General features: G+C 40.1%; 1 protein-coding gene across 1 annotated transcript in view; it reads right to left on the bottom strand.

The window, feature by feature from the left end:
• Window positions 1-2,372: 2,372 nt before the first annotated feature.
• LOC126411948 (nucleosome-remodeling factor subunit NURF301) overlaps window positions 2,373-20,145 on the bottom strand; it is a 312,451-nt gene continuing 294,678 nt past the window's right edge. Inside the window, exons 37-39 of the mRNA XM_050081404.1 lie at window positions 11,789-11,984; window positions 11,618-11,702; window positions 2,373-3,957 (exon numbers count right to left, since the gene is read on the bottom strand). Coding sequence (XP_049937361.1) covers window positions 3,755-3,957; window positions 11,618-11,702; window positions 11,789-11,984 — 484 coding nt within the window. The 3' untranslated portion in view covers window positions 2,373-3,754. The remainder of the gene's footprint in view (window positions 3,958-11,617; window positions 11,703-11,788; window positions 11,985-20,145) is intronic.

Genomic DNA, 20,145 nt, shown 5'->3' with positions numbered 1-20,145 from the left:
TTATTTTGCCAACCCAAAGTCTTTTGAGAATGAATAATTGAAATTTCTGCATATGATGATGGTGTTTTGTTGATGAGAATTTGGAAAGTATATAAGTAAATAAAACTGTGGATCATCGTCAGCAAAAAACTGGCTGTCCTTCCACTACTACACAACTTTTTTAATTACATAACTTTAAAATCTTTTAATAAAACATTCTAGGGTTTCAAGCCACGTCAAGTGGTTTACTGCCCACAAGCTTTCGGCAGAGATCTCCTCTGCCATTGTCAAGTGGATGACTGTCGTGTGGTTGTCACTGCAGTGCTTATATAGCCACACTGTTGCTCATGACGTCACTGGTGCTCGGTCCCACTCCATATATGGTAATGTTTTGACTGCGTGACCGCCGGCCCCGATTCAACCCCCTCAACACTGGATCCCACACTGTACTCAGCTGCAATCCACCGTCTTTATGGAAGGTGTTATCAGAAATTCTAATCTCTACGGCCTCGTTTATCACGCTATCCCAGAAGCCATTAGTCTGTATAATAATAGACAGCTCATCAAATTCAATTCGATGTCCATTTTCCAGAGCATGTTCTGCTACAGCTCACTTTTCGGAATAGTGCAGACGGTAACACCTTTCATATTTTATGCGGTGCTGTTCAATAGTGCGAACAGTCTGGCCGACATAGAACTGCCCACATCCACATGGTATCTTGTAAATTCCAGGCGTTCTGAGGCCTACATAGTCTTTTACAGATTTCATTAGTTGCTGGAGGCCTGAAGATTGTGTCTATTTTATGCCTCTTCAGGAGCCGACTAATCTTCCCTGTTGTCGAACCACAAAACGGCAAGAATGCAACCTGCTTGGTGTCTTTTTCTGGGGTCTTCTTCCTCTGAGGCTTGGATGACACTGCTTGTGAGATCTATTTGTTGTTGTAACCATTTTCCTTAAAAACTTTGCATAAATGGCTGAATTCTCTCAGCAAATTTTCAGTGTCTGAGACGGTTTCAGCTCGATGTACGAAGGTCCTCAGAACTGACTGTTTGTGTGCTAGGTGATGGAAGCTGGTGGCTTGCAGATACCGATCCATGTAGGTGGGCTTGCGGTAAACGCTATGACCTAGAGACCCATTGGGTTTACGATGGACAATCACGTCCTAGAATGGCAGGGAACCCTCCTTCTCTACTTCCATTTTGAAGTTGATGTGGTCGTGGATGCTGTTGAGTTGCTCCAGGAACTCTTCTAAGTTTTCTTGTCCATGTGGCCAAATGACGAAGGTAGCCTGAAAAGTCAGCTGTAGCAGAACATGCTCTGGAAAACGGACACCGAATTGCATTCGTTGAGATGCCTATTATTAAAGAGACTAATGGCTTCTGGGATAGTGTGATAATCGAGGCCATAGAGATTAGAATTTCTGACAATACCTTCAATAGAGACAGTGTATTACAGCTGAGTACAGTGTGGGATCCGGTGTTGAGGGAGTTGAAGTGGGCCCGGCAGTCACACGGCTAAAACATTACCATATATGGAGTGAGACCAAGCACCAGTGATGTCAAGAGTGATGGCACAGCTATATAAGCACAGCAATAACAACCACACGACAGTCATCCACTTGACAATGGCAGAGGAGATTTCTTCTGAAAGCTCGTGGGCAGTAAATCACTTGACGCGGCTTGAAACCCGAGAATGTTTTATTAACGGATATAACTGCGAAAGCATGCATTCATAAAAATCTTTAAGTTGTTTGAAAAATGCTTCTTCATTATGGAATTTTACCTGCAGGCAATGTTCCCCGGCTCACACTCAACCTCTGTCTGATTTCACTCTGGGGGAGGGGGTAGGGTGTGTCATACTTAAGACTAAGTTCAAAATAATTGTACAAGACACAGGCTGAAAAAGTACCACTTGCAAAGAATGCACATGTAAAAAAACATATGGCAATACATATGAAATAGAGTTTTGATAATAGGGTCCAGACATGTACAAGGTGGACACAGCCTTTACAACGGATTAACATAATCATTTTATACAAAGACTGTATTTATATTTACGTTCAATAAAATACTTTTGCACTGGGAAATCAACTGAATTGCTGTTCTATGAAAAGCATTTGCTTTGTGCCAATCTGTACACAACTTTATATGCACATGACTAATATGGTGTAATTGAGGCACTGAAATTTGTTACATTTGTGAATCAACAGGTATGTTCAGCATCACAATGCATTATAACATAAGTAAGTCAAACAATTAAAATATCAAACTATGTGACTGTTAACACCAAGAAAGTGAATCCATATTTATATAAGGAATGGTATGTGATCAAAGTATTTAATTAAATTTCATTTTAATCTAGTTTTTATTAGCAAAGGGACTTGCTGGCATTCTAACAGACCATATAGGCATAGTATGATATTTATTCTCAGATATGAAACATGTTTATTAAAAATAATAATTTTCAGGTACATGCAAAGGACATAGAACATAACATTAAAAGAACACAGGAATGCTGAACTGTGAGAGATATCTGTACAATAAAAATAAGTTATAATGTGGTGTAACTTTAGTTCATGTCCTTCGAAAATTATCTGACAGCAGAACAAAAGAACAAAGGTAAGGTAAGAGGTATTTAGATATCTGAAGATTGACATAAAACGATCATATATTTTGGCAGCTGTTCTACGATCATATCACTCTGTAACACAAATAATTACTATAAACATTGAAAAATAATCAGGAAGCTCATTATTGTTGCTGACTGTAGTACCTAACAATAACTGGTACATTTGAATGTTTTTAAGCAATACAGTAAGTGCCAATAACACTCTTTAACATCTGATGGGAGAATTAATGTTTCAAAGTTGCTCTACGGTGGCCACTTCCCTCCCCAATGTACTAAACCTGACAAAATGAGTCATCGAAGATGAAACTTTTTGGGAAAATTAATTTTTCATTTCGTTCATAGTTTTGTTTTAACACAGAACTGAATTAGAATTTAAATTGTTTCACAATTGACCAGAAATGGTTAATCTATTCAAAATATTTGTAGCATTGTCAACTTGCTGCTAAAAACAACACAACTGATCATAGAAGCACATCATCTATTATAACATTCTGAAAATGTTGACAAACATAACACTTTTGTCCAGAATTGATACACAACACATATATTTTCTGCTTAAGGAGACATTAGTGACACACCTAGTATGTGAGACCCTCATCCATCAGTGAATAATCAACTAATGGTGTACCATTATGCAAATGATTACAGTGCTAGCACATTACATGTACACACCTGCACAGACATAAACATATATCTATATACAAATATGAATGATTGTGGCAATTCCAATAAATGGAACATTATTATCCATATTAGTATCTCTTTATGTACAACACACTTACAACCATTCATACGTGACTGTACAATGTAATTTACACACTTACATCTGCTTCTCATTTTCAATGGACGATTTCAGTCCACAGTATATACTACTTACAACACGTAAAATTTGTCATTATGGAAAAAAATCTCATTAAAACAGTTTCACTGTCCATAGCAGTCTACAGAGCGACTTACATACAACATTAAGCCTCAGTTCCTACCGAATATTACAATAAATGTTTATTCACACAAAGACTTACGAAAATCACACTAATATTCAAACTTTTCTCATAGTTCTTTAATTTACATTTTTTTTAAAAAAAAAGTTTTCAGGAACTAGCTTTATTTAATGAAAATATTCACAAATGTACACTTCACTACACATTACTTGTTTTCAACAAGTTTTTCACGTAGACACTTTATTTTCTGTACAAAATATGCTTCAAGTGATTCTGCACATTTGAAGAATGGCGATTCTCTTGGATTATAATACCGGCAATTGTCAAATATTTTTGTCATGTCACCAATAAATTCACTTAACTTCTTGTATGATTTTTCATTTATCCTAAGTTCTATTGTCTGGAGATCTGGAAACATAAACAAATAAATTAGAACCAACAGCATGTACCTGAAAACATAAAAAAGTAACAACTTAACAACAAAACAAATCTCATTACTTGGCATTTAACGCTTTATTCAAAATGTAAATAAATTCAAGATTAAGATTTCCACTAACACAAACAGAATTCATTGCCTTAGGGGCAATTTGTTGTGGAAGAGTAAAAATTAACAGACCTGCATATTCTACAAAAAACTCATCAAAGTAAAATTTAAAAAAGACAGAAATAAATAAATAAATAAAATACACTGAAGCACCAAAGAAACTGGTATAGGCATGCATATTCAAATACAGAGATACGTAAACAGGCAGAATGTGGCGCTGCGGTTGGCAGCGCCTATATATGTCAACAAGTGTTTGGCGCAATGACAGGCTATCACAATTTAAGTGAGTTTGAACATGGTGATATGGTCGGCGAACAAGTGATGGGACACGGTATCTCTGATGTAGTGATGAAGTGGGGATTTTCCTGTATGACCATTTCACGAATGTACTGTGAATATCAGGAATCCAGTAAAACATCAAATTTCTGATATCACTGTGGCCAGAAAAAGATCCTGCACGAACTGGACCAATGATGACTGAAGAGAATTGTTCTATGTGACAGAAGTGCAACCTTTCCACAAATTGCCGCAGATTTCAATGCTGGGCCATCAACAAGTGGCAGCATGCAAACAACTCAACAGAACATCATCGATATGGGCTTTCAGAGCCGAAGGCCCACTCGTGTACCCTTGATGACTGCACGACACAAAGCTTTACCGACATTGGACTGTTGATGACTGGAAACGTGTCGCCTGGTCGGACGAGTCTCATTTCAAATTGTATTGAGCGGAGGGATGTGTTCGGGTATGAAGACAACCTTATGAATCTATGGACCCTGCATGCCAGCAGGGGACTGTTCATGCTGGTGGAGGGTCTGTAATTTGTGTGGGGCATGTGCAATTGGAGTGATATGGGACCCCTGATACGTCTAGATACAACTCCGACAGGTGACACATATGTAAGCATCCTGGCTGATCACCTACATCCATTCATGTTCATTGTGCATTCCGACAGGCTTGGGCAATTCCAGCAGGACAGTGTGACACCCCACAAATCCCGAATTGCTACAGAGCAGGTCTAGGAACACTCTTCAGAGTTTAAACACTTCCGCTAGCCACCAAACTCCCCAGATTTGAACATTATTGAGCAGGGATGCCTTGCAATGTGCTGTTCAGAAGAGATTTTCGCCCTTCCGTATTATTACAGATTTATGGACAGTCCTGAAGGATTCATGGTGTCAATTCCCTCCAGCACTACTCAGACATTAGTTGTGTCCATGCCACGTCGTATTGCGGCACTTCTGCGTCCTCGTGGGGCCCTACACAATATTAGGCAGGTGTAGCAGTTTCTTTGGCTCTTCAGTGTAAAAACTATTTGCTTGTCTTTACATTCTCCATTTGGCACAATTACATGTGGAAGACACAGTGATACACTGTGAGAAGAAAAACATCTCCATACTGAATACACAAGAATTAAAACAGATACATAAGTGCACTGAACAGAGTAGAATTGATGAAGAAAAGGAAAGGTTGAACTTGCTAAGTAAAACAATATTTAATGATAACTGTAACACTCCCAAATCCTCTGCAAGATTACGAGTTAACAGCTCTCCCCTTAAATCTTCTTTATCTAATTTTGATTTTTCTTGCCATCAATTTTATTTACTTCTCTCTGGTGACATACCTTTTAAGAAAATCTAACTGTGGTACTGCTCTAATATTAGGGTTTGATATTGTTAAACAGTTTATGCAACAATCAAGTTCTCCCAAATTCCAGTCCAGAGCCTTAACTGTAGTGAGCATTGACTGGTCTCTAAAATAAGAGAGAATTTACCAAACAATGTGAAAAAGAAATGACACACTTTTTGAATGTCACAGAATGTTTGACTTTCTGCACTCTCTGGATAGAATGAATCTTAGTTATGTTTGAGTCCCATAAGCATGTATAGTTAAATATATTTTAGTTCTGTACATCTGTGGCCAGTTACTATTCTGGTTATGAACTTTGAATTGTGTTGTTTGGAAGATAAAATTGACAAAAATAACTACTCAAGCTAGTAAATATTAAGGTTTTTCACAAACATTTGTGATGTGAATTTGTGTTTGGTCCACCCCTTGCTTGGTACGATCACAGTCTAACACATACAGTCACAACACTTCTGCTCCTCGTTGTTATACACTGCGACAGCAGTGCTCTAAGTGATCAGACAGCTTCACTTATGTATAAAATATAGGACGAGTGCAAATAGGATCTTTTATATTTGTAATAGTTTTTACAATAGGGAGCATATGTAGTGTCACCAAAATCGGCAATACCCACCACATTTGTCTTTTTTTAGTTTCCTAAATTTTATTTTCTTCTAAGAACAATAAATGGCTTGTCAATAAGTGAATGTGGAACCTAAGAAATTTATGTGGAATGCAACACCCGCATTATTTAACATACCAAATAAACCATCACTCCTGTAGTGGAAGGGAAAACCACACAAACATAATAAAACATCAAAAGCAATAAAATTATTTCTCAACACAAAAGAAACTGATTCCACAGCGGACATCTTAGCCACTTATGGGAACAATATTCAACATATTTGCTTTTGAAGCAAAAATAATTACATTTACATAAATATTTGTGTAACAGGAAGACAACTGAAGTGTAAGAATGTAAGAATCATTAGTTTCCATATAAAGTTGCTAACTGTAAACGAAGTGCCTGTCATAATAAGAAAGAACAGCAACAGAAAACTATGCTTCTCATGTATGAAATATATGTTTGTATTCTCTTACTTTAACTGGAGTAAGCTGCAATTATATACATATTCAAAAGTATTTATTTCATGATCATCCATGTCCCTCGATCATTTACTAATGCTTGGAATGGAAAACTATAATAATAATTATTTTGTTAATTAAATAGAAAATAATTAAAAACAAACATTAATTTTATGGCTGTATTTCTTGCCACTATGGGCAATTTTCACAGCAATGAGGGTTGCAACTGTATATCTTAAACTGTACTATAATGTAGAATTCTCATGCAAATCTTGACGTTATCGACATCTATCAATTCCACATGATAAATATTTTCATAAATTCATAAATGGTCACAGTAATAGGTTCAGTGTGTCCCCCCCCCCCCCCCCCAAAAAAAAAAGCAGGTGACATAAAATGTGTGTGAGAATTTGATATTGTACCTTAGGGTGGCAGCTCAAAATGCCAATCAGAATTACAGTTCTTCACTTGCTGAAATTTAAGGGTTTCACAAACTGATGATGAATTCCCACAACTTGAAAAACACAGTTACTAAATGAACTACAGTAGCATAACAAAACCTGTAACTGACAGTATTAAATTACAAATATGTTTAAACGCGCTGTCACTGATTCCGTATACATTCTAATTGTGCTGAAAGAGCGATTTTACTACATCTGAATGCCAGTTATTAGCTATATTTTGTAAATTTACTAGCCGAGTAATCAGCATTGTCTAGGTATGCATTTATTCCAATCTTCTATTAGTCCATCTCCTCCAGCCCCAATCATTGTCCATCTTCTCCTGCCACCCCCACCCCATGGCCACCACCTCCCCCCCTCTGCCACCTTTTCCCACCCCCACACACTGTTCATCTCCCCCTCCCCCCTCTCTTTGTCCATCTCCTCCTCATCCCTCTCCCTGTCCATCTCCCCCTCTTTTCTTTCTCTGTTTATCTCCTCTCTCCCCCCCCCCCCCCCCCCATCTGTGTCTATCATCTCCTTTCCCATCACTGCCTGTCTGTCTCTTCCCCCAACTTTGACCATAATTTCTTTCCCATCTCTCTGTCAGTGTATCTCCCCCTCTCCCCTTCTCTCTCCACATTATCACCCCACCCCCATAGGAGGTCGGCAATTCTTACTGTCCCATATTTCTTTCCAGATTGTAAGTGATTTGGGTACCAAATTTGCCTGAAATAGTTCCAGGAATTTATTATGAGATTTTACCAATAGCTTCGCTTACATAAGCACATCAGATATATTTCACATATATCTCTAGCGAATTTTGCCCAGCACTTTCATGTATTTTTTGTAGATAAATTCAACAGCATATAAAGTTAAACATCAAGCATGATGCGGAAGTTTTTCACGCACCTCGGTGTTTATGACGTATCTCTAGAACTACATATCATACAATGATATCATTTTGTTGGTACCTATTTTATACAATCTTCAAAATGCGTCGCGAATATAGTTTGTAATAAAGATGTAATAAATTATGACATCCTGCTTCGTGCAATTGCTGTACTGCATGAACTGCGAAAATGTAGGTAAGTGATTCATCTTTTTGTAGGGTTGGTGAACAAGCAAAAGTCTATACAGGTTTGAAAAATTATGTGTACAATTTGTTACAAGTCACTAAGTGCTCTCATTCTCAAATAATGGATGTGTAAATCATGGGTATGCGTGTGTCGTGGTCTACACTGCTTTTTCACCCCCATCCCCATCCCTTCGGTAGGTAGTAGGTTCTTAACACCACAGTGACTCTTTCCAGCCAGTAAGTGAAATGTGTAGAACCTTACAAAGTTTTGCTGAAATCAGTCCAGTGGTTAGGTGGTGATGTGAGACATACATACGGATATAAATGCACCCATAACACAGGTACATCCATTTTTATAATATATATATGGATAACAAATCAAACAAAGCTGCCGTCAATTTGGAACATTCATTTAAACACGACAATCGTTTACTAAGCATGGTCTCACTGAAAATAGTATTCCTGTGAGCACTTCTAATTTTTGAACTGACTGACCCAGCTAGGCATAGGGAGATATACAGTTGAATGTGGACTCCAAATCGTATTTCACATTAACAAATCATGTCAGAGATGAAAGAAGAATGCCAGCCTTTCTTTTGAAAGAAACAGATTTAGGACCAACTGATTTAAAGTATTTGTTTTGTAAACAGAAACTCCTGATGTTTTTACTGTGTTTAGTTATAATTTTTATGACTAATTTTGCATTCACAGCCCTGATCTCAAGCTCACATTCATGTTTACAGCCATGCTGTCAACCTGGAATCTGGCATCATTATTGGTCATAGATGAATTGTGACTAATGACTAGGGCCCAAGTGGCATGTGAGCTTATCAAATGATGTGAACCAAGGACCCAGAGATTATGAAAACAGATACCACTCAATCACTGGAATGAGTATGCAGTAAACTGTCTAGGAGCAAGTCTCTGTTGCATTTTAAAGTGGCACAGCAACATAATAATCTTTGAAGGATATGCAGATGGCAGACAGATTCATTGCAAGAATCCTAAAAATGGAATTCAGGCACAAAGGAAGTATCTTACAAAACCCTTGTTTGAACATTTCCCTTAGCATTGCCTCTCTGAGCCCTTACCAAAGCTAGTTATGGATTCAGCACAGCTCTACAGGTATATAAGCTAGGAGAGTGGTGATGTCATACACTGAGCATTCATGCTGGGCAATATTAAAAATTTGTGGAAGGCTAGCTGTTTTATTTTTAACATGGGGAAATGCCAGTTATGTAATACCCCCACTCTAGTGAAATGGAAAAGTACGCTTCCAGTCAATATTTCTGAGTAAGAAGGAACTCAATGATTGCCGTATATCCCTAGCAGGCAATTCCTACAGGTGTCTATGCGTTACCAGCATGTGACAATGACAAAACCTTAAACTGCAACTTTGTATTGGCCTTGTAACTTTGGGAGAAACAAATTATTATTATTTCTTCTTCCTCAAATTACTGAGGAACAGTGTAGCATGTGTTACTAGGCAAAACTATTTTCTTAACTGCAAGTCCAATAATTCTAAACCAGATTTTGAAACTGAGATAGATGAAGTGAAAATGGGCAACTGAACAGAGATTTATTATATGGTTGTGGTGAATGTCCAGTCCTTAAGTGAAATAGATTCTTCTGTAAAAGGTGCAGAAAAAGGGAAGTTCACAGTAACACGAGCAAAACTAATGCAAAATGACCTCTATTCTATGGGACACAGGTAACTACTGTCCTATTGTAAATGTCAGTGTCGTCATGTAGATATAAAACTTGCAGTCTGAGATAACAGATAATAATATATGCTTGTTGGATAAACTGTTTTATTGATGGTATTTAATTCAAATGACTGGTTTCAAAATTATACAACTACATCTTCAGATGCACTTTTAACAGCAAGATGAAGTTTTATAAGTATCATCAATGAAACAGCTTAATGGATTATCAAATAACACAACATTAATAAAATACAGCTGAACAACTCCAAAGTTTGACTCACAACAATGAATCACACCAAAACAAACAAGTGATACTTCAATTAACTGATGAGCAGGAGCTTTTTTAAAGTTGCACTTCTATGTAAATTTTACTAAAGAATGAGCAGGAAGATTTCCCATGGAACGTGACGAGTGAGTGGGTGGATGGATGGCTGCATGGACATCATAAATCTATAATAGGCAGCTATATTGAGAAGTGGGCCACAAGACATCAACAGTGTAGTAGATCATGCTTTATTCTGGTGGGGGAGATAATTTAAATGTAATGATAGCATGCACATTCTTCTAGAGGGAAGTGAAGTACAGTGAGTAGAATTAGTTGAATCGGCACTTTTTTTAATGTGACAGATTTCATTAAAAAATTACCTAGATATACTTTGTGTTAGTACTAATAGTGTCAGTTTGAAATTTACACAGTGAACAAAATCTTTCTGTTTAGAATATACAGTTTTTTTGTGTTTACCTGCAGTACAAAGACATCTGATTTATGATTAATTACTATTACTTAGTTAATGTATATGTAGTCAGCAATTAGATTTATTTATGGTAATAAAGCTGACCAAACAATTAAAAAAACTAATAAGAATGAAAGTTAGAAAACAGAATGTGGACATGATTCAAGCAAGTAAACTTAGTTCGTAAAATAATTCTTATGATAAGCGTACTGAAAGTGGGCAATGAGAGACACAGAGGACACCTGAACCTAAGGGCTCAAATTTGACGCTACAAAAGAACAAAAAAAGTGGTGGAGGGCCAGGAAGGGGGGGGGGGGGGAGGGATGCCTGTAGATGTTTAAGAATAATGCAAAAGCTTCTGTACTATGAATGCAAGAAATTGATCTAATCATTCCTCAAGGGCAACACACTATGAAAAGTGAAGCAATATCCACAGCTGACGTTCTAAGCTGAGTAGAAGATTAATTTAGAGTTTCCAAAAGAGAAATAGTGAATATGTTAAATGGAATGAAGGTTTCATTGTTATTAAAATGTTTTGTTAAGTTTTGTTTAACGATTTATGTATGCAAGATATAACAATAAATCTATTAATTTTATATAAGGCAGCCATTTATTATTGACAGTAGCTTTGTATATTAATAATTAATGGCTTAAGGAATTAAAAGAAGAATATAACAGAAAATGAGCCCTCGTTTTTCTGAATATGTGAAGCACTTTGTAAAATAACCATTCCTCATTACCTGCTATGGAATGAGGTAGTTCTGAGATGTGGTAAACTGAAATTAGCAGGTATGTGTTAAAATCTCTTTCTAATATCAAAACATGAAACTCGAACTGTGCATGACTGGACTTACCCATTGGCTCTTTTATTACTTTATAGTAATCGGGTGCTTCATTTGGATCCACAGGCTCCATGAATGGCCAGGCACTTTTATGAGCCTACAAATTAATGGAAAAAACATGAATATTTAGAGATAAATAATTATTACCGCACATATACTAAAACATTTACAAATAATATTTACCTGTAATTGCTTTATCAATTTTCTCAAGCCCTCGAAGTCCTTAGAATTCAAATTCTTCATATTAGCAAAATTTATGTTTGAATTTCGCTGACAATTAGGACAGATGTATTCATCTATATTGTCAGCTTCTGACTGCAGGATACCAACACATCGACCATGGAACCAATCTTGACACCGATCGCAGCAAATATAAAACCTAGAAAGATTAATGATAATGAGATATCCCATTGAAATTATTCTTGAAGGTAAAATTGTGAATAGATTATGCATGAAAATAACAATCAAGAAAAGGTATTTATCAAATTATTGTACATGGTATTAGTATTTTCCGTGGCAGTCTTCACCATCATCATCATTATTGTTAATTTACTGCATTTACTTCCTGGATTTTTCTCTTAACTATTGTTGGGGGCAGAGCAATCAACTACTTTAAGGCTGTTGCGCAACAAAGATTAAAAAACCAATCGCTAAGCACGATATTATGGACATAAAATAGCTGGTAATATTATCTGAAAATGTCTCCTGGTCTGTTACAGAATGCATCATTTGTGCACAAATGTACAAATGAAGACAGTAACTTATATATATATATATATATATATATATATATATATATATATATATATATATATATATATATATATATATATATATAAAAAAAAATAAAACATAATTAGCAAGTTATGACAGGATTTACTTGTAGTGCCTCTGATTGTGTATAGCACCTCAGACATGTGTTTATATATATATCAGAACTCCGGAGATGGGAACTTGCCCTGCAGTATATCCTCTCTTCCCGTTACCCACCAGGCCTCAATCTCCGCTAATTTCAAGTTGCCGCCACTCATACCTCACCTGTCATTAAACATCATCTTTGCCTCTGCACTTCCGCCTCGACTGACATCTCTGCCCAAACTCTTTGTCTTTAAATATGTCTGCTTGTGTCTGTTATATGTGTGGATGGATATGTGTGTATGTGCGACTGTATACCCGTCCTTTTTTCCCCCTAAGGTAAGTCTTTCCGCTCCCAGGATTGGAATGACTCCTTACCCTCTCCCTTAAAACCCACTTCCTTTCATCTTTCCCTCTCCTTCCCTCTTTCCTGATGAGGCAACAGTTTGTTGCGAAAGCTTGAATTTTGTGTGTATGTATGTGTCTGTTTGTGTTTCTATCGACCTGCCAGCGCTTTCGTATGGTAAGTCACATCATCTTTGTTTTTAAATATATTTTTCCCGTGTGGAATGTTTCCCTCTATTATATTGATATCATTTTTTTTATATACATTTTTCTAAATACCGAAGTATACTCTACTTTTGAGACAGCCTTTGTATTACAATGGCAGGTAATTTTGAAAGTGCCAGAGTCATCTGCACAGTGTTCATACAGAATGTTTATGATTTGTGCCCAGAAATGTGATGTGTTCTCAACATAGCAAAAAGTCCATACAAACAAGGATCTGAAAATCATTAATTAGCAAGTTATGACAGGATTTACTTGTAGTGCCTCTGATTGTGTATAGCACCTCAGACATGTGTTTTTACTTACTTTCTTCCTTACTTTCATCTCAGTCACCAGTTTCTGAATTATTGACTACTCAAGGGGGATCTACTGCATGTTCTGCTCAATCGTCAGATTTGAATCCAATGGATTTTTACCACTAGACACTTCTAAAATCCTTGGGGTATTCAACTCTTTTACCTAATGTTGGTGTTCTGAGAGAGCATATACAAAGTGGGTTTGACCAAATATAATGCACTCCAAGAATTATCAACACAGTATGGCAAAGCATGAGATGCAGGCTCAGGAAATGTCTCACAATAAACTTTAGAAATAAACCCACGTGACTCACTAACAAAGGTTTTTCAAACCTGTATTCATGAGGAATTTCTATACTCAACTATCTGACCACAAGAATCTGGACACCCCCATGTAATGCAAAATTGCCCAGCAGATGTCATGAGTACCACCAGTACAAAATGAGACAGGGAGAAGTATTCTGCCACTCAACTCACTGCGGGTCAACTCGGCGCACTCACCAACACACCTGACATGTCTGTATGTGGAAAGGGAGGCAAAGTTGCCACCGTGGTTGAGTTCCTGCTCAAGCTGGCTGGGAACCATCATGACGGCAAGAAGAGGAAGGCAAAGAAAAAGCAGTGCAACCACTGCCAGAAACTGAGGCACATCGCCAAGTTCTGCAGGGCACAGTTGCACGTTTGAAATGCGTGAAAGCACATGATACATACGAGCGTGACAAACCACGAGATGTTGTTGACACGTGTGAACTGTGGTGACACTCACGCTGTCAATTCATGCAGCTGCCACTACATCAAGAGCTGGAGCTGTGGGAATAAGCAGCCAACGAAAAAAGTAAGGGTGCCGCACATGAAGAGATGGTCTTATGGAGCATGGAACAAGATGCAGCAGCCCCCCCCCCCCCCTCCCCCCACACTCAAGAGGGAGAAGTACGCCGCACTTCCATGATGAAGAAGAAGAAGAAGAAGAAGAAGAAGAAGGAGAAGACAACATGTATGCTAAATTGAATGGGGCTTCTGATGGAGTGATGACCACCTCAAAGCTGTTACTGAGGAGGGTTGCACTATGGGCAGAAGTTGTAGATGTCAGTTGCCAGTGGCAGCTGCTGAAGGAAGAACTGAAGGTTGAAGGTGGCAAAAGAAGAAATGTCTTCCCCTAACATGCCTGATGCTGCCACACAGACAATGCCTACTGTGGCAGCCTCCCGGGAAGAGGCTGCATCAGCAGAGGAACCAGATGCTTGCTTGCCACTCCGTGACAGTACCAATTCTCACCTTGATAACCCCTTCGCCCCTACTAATTATCCTAAACCTCCCTACCCCATAAGACACAAGATTTCACTGCTGAATAAGGAATTGTGGGATGTCATCATATCATCAATGTCTCAGTCAAGTGGATACAGGAGGAATACTGGTCTGGAAGAAGAAAGCCCGCCCAACCCTTGCGACCAGTATGTTCTACAACAGCAACAAGAAAAAGAGGAAGTGGAAGATCAAGGCTTCTAACAACTGCTAACAACTGATAGCAACATGTGCTTTATTTGTGTCAGATAACCATCAGAACAACCCATTAAAGAGACATCACTATTAACACCAGCAGCCAGGAACAGGAGGAACAGCAACTATCTGCTCAAACACCTCACATCTCAGTCCCAAGGCAAGGTACATCTGTCAACAGTAATGTGTTGTCAGCAGAGAAGCAGTAACAGCAGAATGAGGCTGTCAGGAGAAATCTGTGACTTCAAAAATAAATGATCATTGGATATCAACTGAGGAACAGATCCATCAGGGACACTTCAATTCTTCTAAAGCTGTCAACAAGTTGACAGTTGGTGATGTGATTATGAAGTGGAAATGTAAAAGAACAACCACAACTAAACCAAGACCAGGCAGGTGTCGTGTGCTGATGGACAGGGACCACAACACTTGTGAAGGCTGGTTGAACATAAAATAAAACAAAAAATCACATGAAAGCAGAGGAAGGGATCATTTGTGAGTTCCATAGTGCTGGCAGTCCAGCTAGCAGAATGATTGAGTGTAAGGTGTTAAAAAGAAAAGGGACAATGGTCAAGCAGCTTCTTGTAAGACACATATTTCCATCATCAATGCTAAGAAACACTTGATATCATGCAAAGAGCAATGCCTAGACAGTAGGTGACTGGAAACGAGTGATTTGAAGTGATAAATCATGCTACGAGGGCAGTTCAATAAGTAATGCAACACATTTTTTTTCTCGGCCAATTTTGGTTGAAAAAACCGGAAATTTCTTGTGGAATATTTTCAAACATTCCCGCTTTGTCTCGTATAGTTTCATTGACTTCCGACAGGTGGCAGCGCCGTACGGAGCTGTTAAAATGGCGTCTGTAACGGATGAAAGTTGCAAACAACGGGCAGTGATCGAGTTTCTTTTGGCGGAAAACCAGGGCATCTCAGATATTCATAGGCGCTTGCAGAATGTCTACGGTGATCTGGCAGTGGACAAAAGCACGGTGAGTCGTTAGGCAAAGCGTGTGTCATCATCGCCGCAAGGTCAAGCAAGACTGTCTGATCTCCCGCGTGCGGGCCGACCGTGCACAGCTGTGACTCCTGCAATGGCGGAGCGTGCGAACACACTCGTTCGAGATGATCGACGGATCACCATCAAACAACTCAGTGCTCAACTTGACATCTCTGTTGGTAGTGCTGTCACAATTGTTCACCAGTTGGGATATTCAAAGGTTTGTTCCCGCTGGGTCCCTCGTTGTCTAACCGAACACCATAAAGAGCAAAGGAGAACCATCTGTGCGGAATTGCTTGCTCGTCATGTGGCTGAGGGTAACAATTTCTTGTCAAAGATTGTTACAGGCGATGAAACATGGGTTCATCACTTCGAACCTGAAACAAAACAGCAATCAATGGAGTGGCGCCACACCCACTCCCCTACCAAGAAAAAGTTTAAAGCCATACCCTCAGCCGGTAAAGTCATGGTTACAGTCTTCTGGGACGCTGAAGGGGTTATTCTGTTCGATGTCCTTCCCCATGGTCAAACGATCAACTCTGAAGTGTATTGTGCTACTCTTCAGAAATTGAAGAAACGACTTCAGCGTGTTCGTAGGCACAAAAATCTGAACGAACTTCTTCTTCATGACAACGCAAGACCTCACACAAGTCTTCGCACCCAGGAGGAGCTCACAAAACTTCAGTGGACTGTTCTTCCTCATGCACCCTACAGCCCCGATCTCGCACCGTCAGATTTCCATATGTTTGGCCCAATGAAGGACGCAATCCGTGGGAGGCACTACGCGGATGATGAAGAAGTTATTGATGCAGTACGACGTTGGCTCCGACATCGACCAGTGGAATGGTACCGTGCAGGCATACAGGCCCTCATTTCAAGGTGGCGTAAGGCCGTAGCATTGAATGGAGATTACGTTGAAAAATAGTGTTGTGTAGCTAAAAGATTGGGGAATAACCTGGTGTATTTCAATGCTGAATAAAACAACCCCTGTTTCAGAAAAAAAAGTGTTGCATTACTTATTGAACTGTCCTCGTATATCCTGCGACAATCTGATGGAAGAACTTGCATTTGGCAAATGCCTGGAGAACATTACATCCCATCATCTGTAGTGCCAACAGTGGAGGAGGTGGTGGCAGTGGTGGTGGTGGCAGTGGTAGTGGTAGTGGTGGTGGTGGTGCTGTTATGGTATGGGAGTGTCTTCGATGGTTAGGGTGATTAGGTTGGTTGGTTGGTTTTGTATATAAAGGGACCAAACTACAGGGTCATCAGTCCCTTTTTCCTGACGCAAGCAAGGCTCACGGTACAAAAACACCGAAAACCACATCTAAAAAGAAAACGAATGGAATGAACAAAAAATGGAGAAAACATACACCACAAAGAAAAGTAGAAGAACGTGTTAAAACCATAGAGCAGATGGCTGGGCTCGCTGATCATAATAATAAAAGAGTATGAGCCAACGACTCTGCAACACATTAAACTGTCCACCCAAAAAAGACAAGGCGAGATGAACACATGTAGGGAAAAGGCAACCACCAAGAGAAACAAATGCGAAGAAAGTGCGACAAAGTTAAAATGGAGGGAGGTTGGCGACCTCAGAGAGAAGGCTAAATGTCCATCCTTAGATGGTACGATAAAAAAAAACCTCATGAATAAATTGTAAAACTAAATCTGTTGATGAGGCATTGTCACCCAACACTGAAGGGAGGGTCCTGGGAAGGTTAAAAGTCTGCCGCAGAGTGGCTAAAAGTGGGCAGTCCAGCAAGATGTAGACGACAGTCATATGTAAGCCACAGTGACACCGAGGTGGGTCCTCATGACAGAGGGGGTAGCCACGTGCCAGCCATGTATGGCCAATATGGAGCCGACAGAGAACCACGGAGTCCCTGTGAGAAGCCCGCATGGTCTTCAACACATTCACAGTCTCCTTAAGGGCACACAGTTTGTTATGCATACTGAGATTATGCCATTCTGTCTCCCAAAGCAGAAAAACCTTGCGGCGTAATAATGATCGCAAATCAGTTACAGGGATGCCGATCTCCAGAAGAGGTTTCCGTACAACCTGTTTGACCAGCCTGTCGACATGTTCGTTTCCTGGGATTCCGACGTGGTCTGGGGTCCTCACAAACACCACGGAATGACTGGACCGTTCCAGGTCACAGATGGACTCCTGGATGGTCGCTACCAAAGGATAGATAACACTGGTCGATAGTTTGTAGGCTGCTCAAGGAGTCAGTACAGAGGAGAAACAATTCGCCAGGGCATGAGTGGATGAGCTCAAGAGCACGAGAAATGGCCACCAGCTCTGCAGTGAAAACACTGCAGCCCTCTGGCAAGGAGTGTTGTTCAACACATCCTCCATGCGAAGCCAATGTGACAATCAGCCATCGAGCCGTCAGTGTAAACCACTTCATGGTCCTGGTACATGTCAGGAATCGAGAGGAAGTGACAGTGGAGAGCCGCGGGTGTAACTGAGACCTTACGACCGTGTGAAAGATCCAGGTGAAGCCGCAGCCTAGGTGTACACCATGGAGGTGTATGCAAATGGACCTCGAGGATAGGTAGTAAAGGCAAGGACTCCAGTTCAGATAGAAGGGATCGTACGCAAACTACAATTGTAAGCCCTGACCTCGGCCTCCAATGTGAGAGATGAACTGCCGTGGATGGGAAAAGGAGATGGTAACTCGGATGATCAGGAGAACTACAAATGTGTGCAACGTAACTGGCGAGCAGTTTTGCACGCCTAACCTTCACTGGACTAGTCCTAAAAGCTCTTGTTCCCAGTCGAATGTCACAGTGGTGCACTGGGTTGAGTAAATGCAACACTGAGGGTGCCGCCGAACCATGAACCAGACTCCCATAGTCAAGGCTTTTCGTAAATAAAAAAAGATGGCATCTGGAATAGGCTGTTCGGGTGACAGACTCTAGGGAAACTAGATTATCAATGGTAGAGCGACCCTGGAGGAAACCGCGCTAGCCTGGAGCCAGCGACCCAACAAAACCGCCAACTCACCATACGTTCTAACAGCTTACAAAGAACGTTGGTGAGGCTGATGGGCTGATAGCTATCCACATCAAGCGGGTTTTTACAGGGTTTGAGCACTGGAATGAAGTTACTCTCCCACCACTGCGATGGAAAGACGCCATCGCACCAGATCCGGTTGGAGATGACGAGGAGATGTCGCTTGTAGTCGGACGAGAGATGTTTGATCATCTGACTGTGGATCCAATATGGCCCAGGAGCTGTGTCGGGGCAATGTGCAAGAATGCTGACGAGCTCCCACTCTGTAAATGGAGCATTATAGGGTTCACTGTGATGTTCAGTGAACGAGAGGGCTTTCCTTTCCATCTGCTGTTTGAGGGTGCGATATGCTGGGGGATAATTCTCTGACACGGAGGCTCAAGCATAGAGCTCAGTAAAGTTCTCGGCAATTGTGTTTGTGTCGGTAGAAAACACGACATGGATGTTAATGTCAGTAACACCTGTCAAGGTCTGGTACTCACAAATATGTCTGATCTTCGTCCAGACTTGGGAAGGTGACATATGGCACCCAATTGTCAAGACATACCTCTCCCAACACTCCTGTTTATGTCTTTTTATAAGCTTGTGAACACGGGCACGGAGCCATTTAAAAGTTATTATGTGCTCTAGTGAAGGATGCCACATGTCACTGTAGAGCTCGCTGACGCTCTTTAATGGTCTCAGCGATTTCTGGCGACCACCAAGGTACTGACTTTCGCTGGGGGCCACCTTTAAGAACAAGGGAGCCCATTTACCACCACAGAAATGATCCTTCTAGTGAGTTGTTCAACTACCACATCGATGGTATCATGTGGGGGAGATTCAACAGTGACAGCAGAGGTGGAAGCATCCCAGTCTGCCTTGTTTAAAGCCCATCTTGGTAGACGTCCAGGGGAATAGCGCTGGGGGAGTGACAGGATGATGGGAAAGTGGTCACTACCACACAAGTCATCATGGGCTCTCCAGTGGACAGATGGGAGAAGTCCTGGGCTGCAGAGGGATAAATCAAAGGCTGAATAAGTGCTATGAGCCACACTGAAATGTGTGGGGGCACTTGTATTTAAAAGGCAGAGGTAGAGGTAGAGTTGAGACAGTAAAGTTTCAACATCTCTACCTCAGCCAGTAAGCACAGTGCTACCCCACAAGAGGTTATGGGCATTAAAATCTCCCAAAAGTAGGAAAGGTTTAGGGAGTTGATGAATCAGTGCAAGCAATGTGTTCAGGAGTATTGCACCATCTGGAGGAAGATATACATTGCAGACAGTTGTTTCCTGTTTTGTTCTTATCCTGAGAGCTACAGCTTCAA

The sequence above is a fragment of the Schistocerca serialis genome, chromosome 1 (assembly GCF_023864345.2).
Source record: "Schistocerca serialis cubense isolate TAMUIC-IGC-003099 chromosome 1, iqSchSeri2.2, whole genome shotgun sequence".
Classification (NCBI taxonomy): domain Eukaryota; kingdom Metazoa; phylum Arthropoda; class Insecta; order Orthoptera; family Acrididae; genus Schistocerca; species Schistocerca serialis.
Note: the sequence above shows the minus strand (reverse complement) of the source record. Positions and strands in the feature narration are given on the sequence as shown.